Consider the following 13,154-nt stretch of genomic DNA (forward strand, 5'->3'; position numbering starts at 1 on the left):
GCATCCCCAAACTATGACACTACCACCACCATGCTTGACCGTTGGTATGAGGTTCTTACTGTTGAATGCAGTGTTTGGTTTTCGCCAGACATAACGGGGCCCATGTCGGCCAAAAAGTTCCACTTTTGACTCATCTGTCCATAAAACATTGTTCCAGTACTCTTGAGGATTATCCAGGTGCTTTTTGGCAAACTTGAGACAAGCATTCATGTTCTGCTTAGCGAGCAATGGTTTCTGCCTTGCTACTCTGCCATGAATCCCATTATTGCCCAGTGTCTTTCTGATGGTGGAGTCATGAACACTGACCTTAGCCGAGGCGAGAGAGGCCTGCAGATCCCTGGATGTTGTTCTAGGGTTCTTTGTAACTTCCTGGATGATTTTACGCCTTGCTCTTGGAGAGATTTTGGCAGGATGGCCACTCCTGGGAAGATTCACTACTGTCCCAACCTTTCTCCATTTGGACAATATGGCTCTGACTGTGGTTCGGTGGATCCCCAGAGCCTTAGAAATGGCTTTGTAACCGTTTCCAGGCTGATAGGCATCAACAACTTTTTTCCGGAGTTCTTCAGGAATTTCTTTTGTTCGTGGCATGATATGCCTCTAGAACCTGTGTGCTGACAATTTCACTCTGATGGTAAGGACCAAAGTTAGTCAGATTTATAATGGGTAGGGTTGGCCCAAATCAGGCATGGTTGATTACCTTGCACACCAAACAAATGAAAGAAGCACCAAACTTTGGTGTCATTTTTTCTCTCAGACTCCTTCTATATACTACTACAACCCACAAAAAAAATCTGACCAAATACAATGTGAAAAATGTGCAAAAATGCAGAAAATCAGACAGGGGGCAAATACTTTTTCACGGCACTGTAAGTGCCTATGATCAGCTCTCCACCTAAGTCTGAGATCTGCTGACATGCCAACCACGAAAAACTAACTTGCAACATGGAGTTATATATAAAATAACTCAGAGGGGATTCAACAACAACAACAACAACAACAACAACAAAAAAAAAGCGAGGGAAAGTCTAAAAATCTGACCAAATACAATGTGGAAAATGTGCAAAAATGCAGAAAATCAGACGGGGCAAATATTTTTTCACGGCACTGTGTACACACACACATATATATATATATATATATATATATATATATATATATATATATATACACAGTACTGTGCAAAAGTTTTAGGCAGGTGTGAAAAAATAAAAACTGTAAAACTGTAAAGTAAGAATGCTTTCAAAAATAGACATGTTAATAGTTTATATTTATCAATTAACAAAATGCAAAGTGAGTGAACAGAAGAAAAATCTACATCAAATCAATATTTGGTGTGACCACCTTTTGCCTTCAAAACAGCATCAATTCTTCTAGGTACACTTGCACACAGTTTTTGAAGGAACTCGGCAGGTAGGTTGGCCCAAACATCTTGGAGAACTAACCACAGTTCTTCTGTGGATTTAGGCAGCCTCAGTTGCTTCTCTCTCTTCATGTAATCCCAGACAGACTCGATGATGTTGAGATCAGGGCTCTGTGGGGGCCATACCATCACTTCCAGGACTCTGTTCTTCTTTACGCTGAAGATAGTTCTTCATGACTTTCGCTGTATGTTTGGGGTCGTTGTCATGCTGCAGAATAAACTTCGGGCCAATCAGATGTCCCCCTGATGGTATTGCATGATGGATAAGTATCTGCCTGTACTTCTCAGCATTGAGGAGACCATTAATTCTGACCAAATCCCCAACTTCATTTGCAGAAATGCAGCCCCAAACTTGCAAGGAACCTCCACCATGCTTCACTGTTGCCTGCAGACACTCATTCGTGTACCGCTCTCCAGCCCTTCGGCGAACAAACTGCATTCTGCTACAGCCAAATATTTCAAATTTTGACTCATCAGTCCAGAGCACCTGCTGCCATTTTTCTGCACCCCAGTTCCTGTGTTTTCGTGCATAGTTGAGTCGCTTGGCCTTGTTTCCACGTCGGAGGTATGGCTTTTTGGCCGCAAGTCTTCCATAAAGGCCACTTCTGACCAGACTTCTCCGGACAGTAGATGGGTGTACCAGGGTCCCAATGTTTTCTGCCAATTCTGAGCTGATGGCACTGCTGGACATCTTCCGATTGCGAAGGGAAGTAAGCATGATGTGTCTTTCATCTGCTGCAGTAAGTTTCCTTGGCCGACCACTGCGTCTACGGTCCTCAACGTTGCCCGTTTCTTTGTGCTTCTTCAAAAGAGCTTGGACAGCACATCTGGAAACCCCTGTCTGCCTTGAAATTTCTGCCTGGGAGAGACCTTGCTGATGCAGTATAAATACCTTGTGTCTTGTTGCTGTGCTCAGTCTTGCCATGGTGTATGACTTTTGACAGTAAACGGTCTTCAGCAACCTCACCTTGTTAGCTGAGCTTGGCTGTTCCTCACCCAGTTTTATTCCTCCTACACAGCTGTTTCTGTTTCAGTTAATGATTGTGTTTCAACCTACATATTGAATTGATGATCATTAGCACCTGTTTGGTATAATTGTTTAATCATTCACCTGACTATATGCCTACAAAATCCTTTGTGCAAGTGTACCTAGAAGAATTGATGCTGTTTTGAAGGCAAAGGGTGGTCACACCAAATAAGGATTTGATTTAGATTTTTCTTCTGTTCACTCACTTTGCATTTAGTTAATTGATAAATATAATCTGTTAACATGTCTATTTTTGAAAGCATTCTTGAAAGCATTTTTTCACACCTGCCTAAAACTTTTGCACAATACTGTATATATATATATATATATATATATATATATATATATATATATATATATATAGTGCCTTGCATAAGTATTCACCCCCCTTGGACTTTTCCACATTTTTTTGTGTTACAACCTGGAATTAAAATGATTTTAATTACAAATTTTTTGTCACTGATCTACACAAAATAGTCCATAATGTCAAAGTAGGGAAAAAAATCTACATATTTTTCAAAATTATTTACAAATAAAATACTGAAAATTCTTGATTGCATAAGTATTCACCCCCTTTAAATCCATTATTAAAAATTGGAATGAATATGGCACAACCGCGACTCTGCCTAGAGAAAGCCGTCCACCAAAACTCAGTGACCAGGTAAGGAGGACATTAGTCAGAGAAGCAACCAAGAGGCCAATGGTAACACTGAAGGAGCTGGAGAGATCCACAGCTGAGATGGGAGAAACCGTCCATGGGACAACTATAACCTGGACGCTCCACAAAGCTGGGCTTTATGGAAGAGTGGCGAGAAGAAAGCCATTGCTGAAAAAAACCCATATCAAATCCTGTTTGGATTTTGCCAAAAGGCATGTGGGAGACACAGCAAACATGAGGAAAAAGGTTCTCTGGTCTGATGAGACCAAAATTGAACTTTTTGGCCTTAGCGCAAAACGCTATGTGTGGCGCAAAGCCAACACTGCTCATCACCCTGAGAACACCATCCCCACAGTGAAGCATGGTGGTGGCAGCATCATGTTATGGGGATGCTTTATCGGCAGGGACTGGGAAACTGGTCAGGATTGAGGGCAAGATGGATGGAGCCAAATACAGGGAAATTCTAGAGGAAAACCTGTTTCAGTCTGCAAGAGACCTGGGACTGGGGCGGAGGTTCACCTTCCAGCAGGACAATGACCCTAAACACACAGCCAAAGCTACACTGGAGTGGTTTAAAAACAAGAACCTGAATGTCTTGGAACGGCTCAGTCAAAGCCCAGACCTCAATCTGATTGAGAATCTGTGGCAAGACTTGAAAATTGCTGTTCACCAACGGTCCCCATCCAACTTGACAGCTTGAGCAATTTTGCCAAGAAGAATGGGCAAAAATGGCAGGATTCAGATGTGCAAAGCTGGTAGAGACTTACCCAAAAAGACTCACAGCTGTAATTGCTGCCAAAGGTGCTTCTACCAAGTATTGACTCAGGGGGGTGAATACGTATGCAACCAACAAATGTCTTTTTTTTTGTTTAATTAACTTTTGTGTCACAATCAAAAATATTTTGCACCTTCAAAGTGTTAAGTATGTTGTGTAAATCAAATGGTAAAAATCCCAATTAAATCCATTTTAATTCCAGGTTGTAACAGTACAAAATGTGGAAAAGTCCAAGGGGGGTGAATACTTATGCAAGGCACTGAATATATATATATACATACATACATACAAATACAGACACACACACACATATACATACATAAATACACACACAAAGTGGTTTGCATAAGTATTCACCCCCTACCAATAATGTCACCACATTTTGTTGAATTACGAATAATGTATGCACAGTTTTTCAAACAAACTTTTTTTTTATTTAAAGCTGTAGTGGTTAAACTGAACACTTATATGAGGAGGAGGTTGAAAAGTCAGCAAAACTTGCAAAGAAAATGTACAAAATGAAATTTACTGGTTGCATAAGTATTCAGCCCCTTAAGTCAGTACTTGGTAGAACCACTTTTTGCAGCAATTACTGCTATGAGTCTTTTTGGATAGGTCTCTACTAGCTTTGCACAGTAGGCTGGTGACATTTTTACCCATTCTTCACAGGAAAATTGCTCCAGTTCTGATAAGTTTGTTGGGGATTGTCAATGGACTGCAATCTTCAAGTCTCGCCATTGATTGGATTCAAGTCAGGACTTTCACTGGGCCACTCAAGAACATTAATTCTCTTCTTGTTCAACCACTCCAGTGTGGCTTTGGCTTTGTGCTTTAGGTCATTGTCCTGCTGAAACGTGAATTTCCCCCCCCAGTTTCAGAGTCTTGGCTGACTCAAACAACTTTTCCTCAAGGATTCGCCTGTACTTTGCACCATCCATTCTCCTCTCTATCCCGACAAGCTTCCCAGTCCCACCTGAAGAGAAGCACCCCCATAACATGATGCTGCCACCACCATGCTTGACAGCTGGGATGGTGTTGACTGGGTGATGTGCAGTGTTGGGCTTGTGCCAGACGTAATGCTTGGAATTTAGACTGAAAAGTTAAATTTTTGTCTTGTCTGACCACAAAAGCTTTTTCCACATGTCTGCAGTATCATCAACATGCTTTTTCGTAAACTCCATACATGCTTTAAGATGAGGCTTTTTGAGTAATGGCTTCTTTCTTGCCACCCGTCCATACAGGCCAGCTTTGTGTAGGGAATGGCTTATTGTTGATGTGTGAACACCGACTCCCATCTCAGACACAGAACTTTGCAGACCTCTCAAAGTCATTGTTGGCTTCAGCGTGACATCCTAAATCAGTTTTCTGCTTGCCCGGCTGCTCAGTTTGGGAGGGTGACCTGATCTGGGTAGTGTCTGGGTGGTATGATGCATCTTCCACTTCTTAATGATGGATTTCACTGTGCTGAGAGGGATAACGCCTTTGAAATGTTCTTGTACCCTTCTCCTGCTCTGTGCCTATCTACTACTTTATCCCTGACTTGTTTCGAAAGCTCCTTGGTCTTCATGGTTGCTTTGTTGGATCACTATGTTAGTTGCAGCTTGAAAGTCTTTATGTTCCTGAGGGAAATTATCTACAAGTTAAACCACTTTGAGTATACACATGCTGAATTTCACTGAAGGTCACCATTTCACTAATTTTGTGACCTTTCAAACAAAATAATTGAATCTATTCAGTCCTGAACAAAGAGGACTACGCAGTGATCTGATTCAAGCATTCAAAATTCTAAATGGTATTGACAATGTCGACCCAGGGGACTTTTACAACCTGAAAAAAGAAACAAGGATCAGGGGTCACAAATGGAGATTAGATAAAGGGGCATTCAGAATAGAAAATAGGAGGTACTTTTTTACACAGAAAATTGTGAGGGTCTGGAACCAACTCCCCTGTAATGTTGTTGAAGCCGACACCCTGGGATCCTTCATGAAGCTGCTTGATGAGATTCTGGGATCAATAAGCTACTAACAACCAAACAAGCAAGATGGGCCGAACGGCCTCCTCTCATTTGTAAACTTTCTTATGTCCTTATGTTCATAATAATGCTGTTATTGGACTTCTTAAACAGGAGCAGTGTACTTTCTAGAACCTAATCAGGATTTCACCCAGGATCCACAGCTCAAAAAGTTCTGGTCAGTCTTAGAAATAAAATTCAGCTGGCAATAGATTCAATCAAAGTGCTGTATCGATCTCAACAAAGCAATTAAAGGGATACACAGTATCTGAAGAAATTGGGATTTTGAACAGAGATCCATTGTTTAAAATGGTGGTACATTTTTAAATAATAAATACAAAATAAACATCATCCCCCACCATATTTGTAAATACAAAATTAAAGCTATCAATAACATGAAAAAGTATGACCTGCATCCACTTTATGCATATGTAAATATGTAAGTTTGCCATACAGATAGGACAGACTAATGCTTCCGTATACCCCCAGATTCAGATATTTTTTATTACTTTTGTTAAAGAGTGTACTACCATTATAATTAGATAAGCAAGTCTAGGTATATGTAAAAGCAGTCGTGATATTAAGTATGATACACTTAACATTTATGCTACAAAAAGTCATAGCAAGTTTTCTTACAGTTGGAAGAGCGTTTCTCTACGTACATGTATGTCTTAAGTATGTAAACATGTAAGTGTGACATACAGACAGACTGCTATCATATAAGTATAGTTCTCATCAAAACTTTATAGATAATTGTATAGATAATGCAGTAGTTCCAACTGGCTTTAAAATAAAACAAAGCGTAAACATGAAGACTAGTGAAGCAGAAAGATTAAATGTAAATCAGATATTAAAAGAGACTTCGTTTAAGGTAATGCAGGAAGCTAAATTGACATCGGCAAGACGAATTCGAGAAATAAGTAATGAAATAGAGATAGTTATAAATGACATAAATTGCATGTTCCCTCCATCAGAAATGAGACAGTTACTTCGTAAAGTAGACAACCTTGAGAACAAAACACTAGAACGTTTAAACAAAAAGTTAATGAAATTACACAAATTAATAGGTCAACCGGGATTACAAAATAGAATAGGTCTAGAAAAAATTACAAATTTCAAATCATAACAAATCCGAGAATAAGGAAAACACTGCTGAAACACTTTCGAATAGAATGCTTGAGCAATGCGAGTATAAGAATTATGATGACTACAACATAGTTCAAATAGAGAAGGACGGGAACTGTTTCTTTAGATGTTTAGCTGTAGTTTTATACGGTTCACAAAATGACCATCGAACAATTAGACATAATGTAATAGAACTAATGCAAAGCAATATAAAACAATATGAAATGTACATCGACTCATATTGAAAAAATGAAATTAAGTGACGGGAGTATAGATTCTTGGGCTACAGAGGCAGAAATTCTGGCAGCTGTAGACCTCCTAAATAGGTCCATACACGTATATATAGACTTAAAGAATAAGGACTGTTTTAAATACGAAGGCACAATAGAAACTATTAAAAATGAGAACGATCCAATTAATCTTTTGTACAACAATAACCATTTCTCAGTTATTGTATTTAAAGACAATGAAACCGGAAGAAAATATGAATACTATATATATATATATATATATATATATATATTTAACTGCCATGGGACAGGTCATGGGGTCAAAACGTCTCAATAATGCCCCATTTGTACCCATACTGCGAACTCGCGGACGGTGCTCTGGCATTCTGCAAGGTGTCAATGATCCTATTAGATAACCCCAGATGGCTCAGAGTCGCAGGTTCGATAGGTCGGGATGCCACAATGTCCCCCGCGCCTGAGCAGGTTGAGGCATTTTGGCAAGCTCCATGGCTAGCCGTTCAGGAGCTGTATCAGGGTTGAAAATGTTAGGTTATTATCATAACCCTAGTTCTCTTTCAAGTACGAAATATTAACCATCACTAATGGGTTATTCCCCTTTAAGACCCTAAGAACTGAAAAGCATTATGCCAACAAACTCTCGCGAGAGTGCATGACGCAATGTGAGTTGCCCCGACAAAAGCACATTGCAGCCATTAGCAAATTCTCTTTTTACTTTTGAGTCTCGTGGCTCCGCAGCGACCGCGAAGACTGATGGTTTATTTCAGAGAACCAGGGTTATGATAATAACCTAACGTTCTCTTTCAAGTACGAAAGGGGACGGCCTCTGAGGCAGTCCTCAACACCCTTGATCCAAACCCAGGTCACAGCGGATCCACGATGTTCATCCTGTAGAACCTTGTGAACGTGTGGCGGGTCGCCCACACCGCTGCATTGCATATGTCCATGACAGATGCACCCTGGAACATCGCCCAAGAAGTGGCCTGCCCTCTAGTGGAATGGCCAGTGATCTTCTCCGGCGGGGGCAACTTCGCAAGTTGATACGCCATCTTCACGGTCTCCGTTAGCCACCTAGGCAGGCGCTGTTTAGACAGAGCCTGGCCTTGGGACTGAGAACCGTAGCAGACAAAGTGTTGCTCCGACTGGCGCCAACCTTTTGTCCTCTCCACATAGTACGCCAGCACTCTGACAGGGCATAGCGTGTGGAGCATTCTGTCTCTGTCGGACTGGAAAGGAGGAGGGAGAAAAGCCTCCAACTCCACCGACTGATTGATATGGAAAGCCGAAATATTCTTCGGCAAAAACGCAGGGTTGGTCTGGAGTGTCACTCGTGACCGCCCCTTCGCAAAATATAAACAGGCTTTGGCGACAGATAGTGCCTGCAGCTCACTTACTCGCTTAGCAGAAGTGACTACCAACAAAAAAGCTGTCTTAAAAGACAAAAGCTTTAGCTCTGCGGAATGCATGGGCTCAAAAAGTGGTTTCGTCAGTGCATTCAGCACGACATTCAACCGCCAGTGAGGAACAACATCCTTCCTTGGAGGACGGAGTCTCTTAGCTCCCTTCAAAAACTGTCAGGAAATGTGCTCCTGGGGAGACTGAATCTATCTTCACATGGCAAGCTGAAATAGCTGCCAGGTAGACTTTGAGTAGAAGGGCTCTTCCCATCATTCAGCAGGTCTTGCAAAAACTGCAAGATCACTGCCATCGGGCATGTCGTGGGATCCTCTCCTTTCGGCAGACATCATGTCTGAAAAACGCCCCACTTGTAGCCATACTGGGAACGAGTGGAGGCAGCCCTAGCGTTCTGTAAGGTGTCAATCACCCTATTAGACAAACCCAGACGGCTCAAATGGAGCCGCTCAGGGGCCAAACCCAGAGCTGCAGGCTCGATGGGTCGTGATGCCATAGACCGCCCTGCGCCTGGCTGAGCAGGTCGCGGCACGCTAGCTAGCTGTACAGTCAAGAAGGCTGTGTAACTATGGAATGAGCAGCACGAATACTACTCAGTAGATCCACAGTTACAGGTTATCCTTATCGATCCCGTTTTCTGTAAGATTTGATTCTGAAAGAAAAACAAGGGAAAGGTATACAGTAATGTAGAACAACACTGAATACACAAAAAATAATATACAACAACAAAACTCTCTCAACCGGGATAGAACGTTTTTTTTTTTGTTTTTTTTTTTTTACTGGAACAGAGCCCAGTCCAGAGGAGAGTTATCTGCCGTAATAGTGAACTAGACCAGGGGGAGGGCGAACGCAAGTAGCAGGCTCCCGCTGGCTCACTGCCAGTTCGGGCTGACTAGATCAAAAACTCGGCAATAAATAATTATTTTAAACAACGGGAGTGACCGTGAGTAAAACAAGGCAATGCTACTAAGTAATACTTCGCTCAGATGCTTTCACTCTAGTGAAAAAGGAAAAATAGAATTTGCAAATGGCTAAAATGTGCTTTTGTCGGGGCAACTTACATTGCATCATGCACTCTCGCGAGGGTTTGTTGGCATAATGCTTTTCAGTTCTTGGGTTCTTAAAGGGGAATAACCCATTAGTGATGGTTAATATTTTGTACTTGAAAGAGAACCAGTGTCTCCTTGGCCAGTAAGGGGCTACTAATAGCACCTTGGCCCAGTCCTGCCTGATCTTTTCCAGGGCTAGTGGGAGCATGGCAAGCAGTGGGAAGTCATACAGCAGCTGCCTCAGCCACTGGTGTGCCAACGCATCTATTGCCAGCGGGTCCCCGGCTCCTGTTACAGAGAACCAGAGGGGACAATGGGAGGCAAAGAGGTCTATCTGTGCTCTCCCTAACCATTGCCAAATGAGGCTCACCAGCTCTGGGTGTTCACCATGTAGAGTTTGACCAACAGATTTGATCAGTACATTCTGGTCCACTATTTGAATTAGGACGCTAAAAACTAAAAAGTAAAATACAGCATTTTCACAGGTACACACTACTCCATTCAGTTCAATTGGCCACTTAACACTCTAGGGGTGTGATGCAAGGATACACGCAAAGTGATCTGCGGGTGCAAACCCCCCACAATGCTGCCATAAATTGTGTTCAGCAGCCATAAGGTCTGATTTTACTGGTCGCTAAAAATGCAGCGTATGTAAAGAATGGTGTTCATCTGGCGTTCTGCACCTGCCATCATTAAATGTGCACATTGCCATCATTAAACCATTAAAATTATATTGAAATGCATTCAAATGCTGACCCTCCAAAAACTTTACACCTCTTACAAGGTACAGACCATTGTAGAAACGAGTAACTAAAAGCTGTATAACAGCACACACCTGCAAATACCTGTCATCGGCTTCAGAATGGCTGCTGTGGTACACTTCCTGACGCGGCGACACTAGGCTCTTGTTGAGAAGAGGCAGGAATACATTCGGAGAAGGGCAAGATGAAGAAGACCCTGTATATTCAATCCTAGGGTCACTTTGTTTGGGATGCCGGAGGATGCAGCGATAAAGTGTTATCGTCTCACTCCGCAGGTCATCCTAGACTTAACAGCTGAATTAAGGAATGAGCTAGACCCCCGTGTCAATCTAGGGACTGCTATCCCTCCACATGTGAAAGTGCTGTGTTCTCTACTTAGCCTCTGGTTCCTTTCAGACCACAGTTGGAATGTCTGGAGGGATAGCCCAATCCACCTTTTCCAGGGTGCTAAGCACATTTCTGGATGTCATGCTAAAAAGGGCAGGCCAATAGATATAATTTCCTAAGAATACTAGCATAACTGATGTTGGCTGAGGCTTTTTCAAACAACTCAGTTTCATGCCAATTATGCACCATAATTGCCTGGCCGCAATGCAATCTGAATTTTGCATCCTCAATTATTTGCACTAAATCTATATTTGCATCACCCCCTAGATGTGCTAAGTGGCCAACTGATTTTTTTTTTTATCACCTTGTCTAAATCCCTGTATTGAATGTCTGTCTGTGTCCAAAGGGGTGACTTGTATAGACTGTGTCAACAACTCATCTATATGATAACCTACTATTAACGAATCACCAACTATAGAAACATTTTAAATCACTTCCACAAATGGTAGAAAGGTTTTTTTGTTTTTTTTTGCATGACATGGTCTATTGGTATTGAAAAGTCAGACTATATAGCAGTCAGAATTTTCATATAAAGTACTTACTGCAAATGCTGGGTTCCTTTGTTAAGATCTATGGTCAATTCCCAGTACCTTGGTCCTTTAACTTTGATCTGTAAGAAAATAGGTTTACATTTAATTTGGTATTATATTACACAATGTGAACTGTTCCTATTTTTACTTATCTTTCCATGTATCATATTTAGCCATTTGTATTTGAGATATATATCTATCTATTTATATATATATATATATATATGTATTTTTAATCTGTATGGCAATAAAACAGATTAAACGAAGAGTTAAAAAAATCAGAGTATTTATTTTTATATTAACCACTATAACTTCTGAACTTGGGGGGGGGGGGGGGGGGCATAAAAGCTTATAAAATTATAATAAAAATACAGTATCTGGCAGGTAAACCAGAGTTACACATTATGGTAATGCTAATTTAAATATATGTATTGATCATTAATCATTTAACTTTGGTTGTGGATAATCAAGTAATACAAAACTCATTGGTTAAGGTGCTACTAATAACAAAAAACCTCAGGCCACATTACTGCTCGAGACAGAAATATTACCTGCTTTAATAAATCAAGTTCAGGTAGCAAGGTAGGAGCCATAAGTTCAACTGTAGTTTCTTCATACCACTGACTTCCCTATGAAAAACAAACAAAGCAAAAATATACCTTATCAAACGGCACTTTGTTTTTCAAGTTTAGTTGCAAATAAACAGAGTAAACAGAGATCTAACTGAATATATATAAGTGTGCTTGTAAGACTTTTCCATCTACCTCAATGTTTTGTCACTGAAATATATAGACATTGGATTTGAGATTCTTAATTTCTTCTGATTAGTAAAACACTTACACACTGTTAATATACTGTACATATGAGAACATTCTCTTTATTCTCAAATGTAATTGTGTTATCAGCAGTGGAGCACTGGTAGTGGAAATTAAAATTATTAAGCAGTAGGTATTTGTTCATTTGAATACATTTCCTATTTGTATAATCCAGTACTGCACATTACCTTGTATGTGACTTCTAGCAGTGCGTAGCATGGGGTACTTGTATCTACATCAACAGGAACCAGGAGGCGGGGCTCTGCAGCCAGCACATAGAGATGCCTCAGAGCTTGAAGGTGATACCTAGGTGAAATACAGAACATCTTTTTACACTTGCCAGACAATACTAGATATTTCCAATAATTTACAATACAGATAAGTAATCTGAACCAACACATCTCACATGTACAAAATTAGCCAATGTAAAGATGTGATATCTACAGTAAAACAATGACAGCTAACTTTTATTACAGTAACAGTAAAAAAGGGTGATTAGTTTACCACATTTATTTTCATAAATTTAATATTGCATTCCCTAGTTCATCTCAAACCCTGCAACAATTATTTTGCATGTGGAGATAGTGTGTCTAGATCTGTTCTGCGACTTGCATATAATAAAATACTATTCAAACAATTAGAATAGCAATACTACTTTTCCATAGTGTCACATTAGTTGCTCAATTTATTGTAACTAAGTAGAAGTAACAACCTAAACAAGCACATATAGGAACACATTCGACAAACATGCAATACAGTTTTAAGTTTGCACCTTTTTTTTCTAAAAGCAAAGCACTGATGGTACACTAGAAAAGTATATAGGAATTCTTAAATTTACAAAGAGAATAATAAGTGTGCACTTTAGAGCAGTTTTTTTTTTCACAAATCAACTGCAATTAGGTTTTTTCAATATATTTTTTTTAAATGAAAAT

At 40.3% G+C, this 13,154-nt stretch overlaps 1 protein-coding gene across 3 annotated transcripts in view; it reads right to left on the minus strand.

Annotated features, from left to right (window-relative positions):
* Positions 1-13,154, minus strand: part of anapc1 (anaphase promoting complex subunit 1) — a 121,623-nt gene that overhangs the window by 22,981 nt on the left and 85,488 nt on the right. For all 3 annotated transcript variants that reach the window (XM_059025380.1, XM_034019160.3, XM_034019159.3), the window contains exons 40-42: positions 12,411-12,528; positions 11,959-12,036; positions 11,420-11,487 (exon numbers count right to left, since the gene is read on the minus strand). In XM_059025380.1, the coding sequence (XP_058881363.1) occupies positions 11,420-11,487; positions 11,959-12,036; positions 12,411-12,528 (264 nt within the window). The remainder of the gene's footprint in view (positions 1-11,419; positions 11,488-11,958; positions 12,037-12,410; positions 12,529-13,154) is intronic.

This window comes from Acipenser ruthenus, chromosome 6, assembly GCF_902713425.1.
Source record: "Acipenser ruthenus chromosome 6, fAciRut3.2 maternal haplotype, whole genome shotgun sequence".
Classification (NCBI taxonomy): domain Eukaryota; kingdom Metazoa; phylum Chordata; class Actinopteri; order Acipenseriformes; family Acipenseridae; genus Acipenser; species Acipenser ruthenus.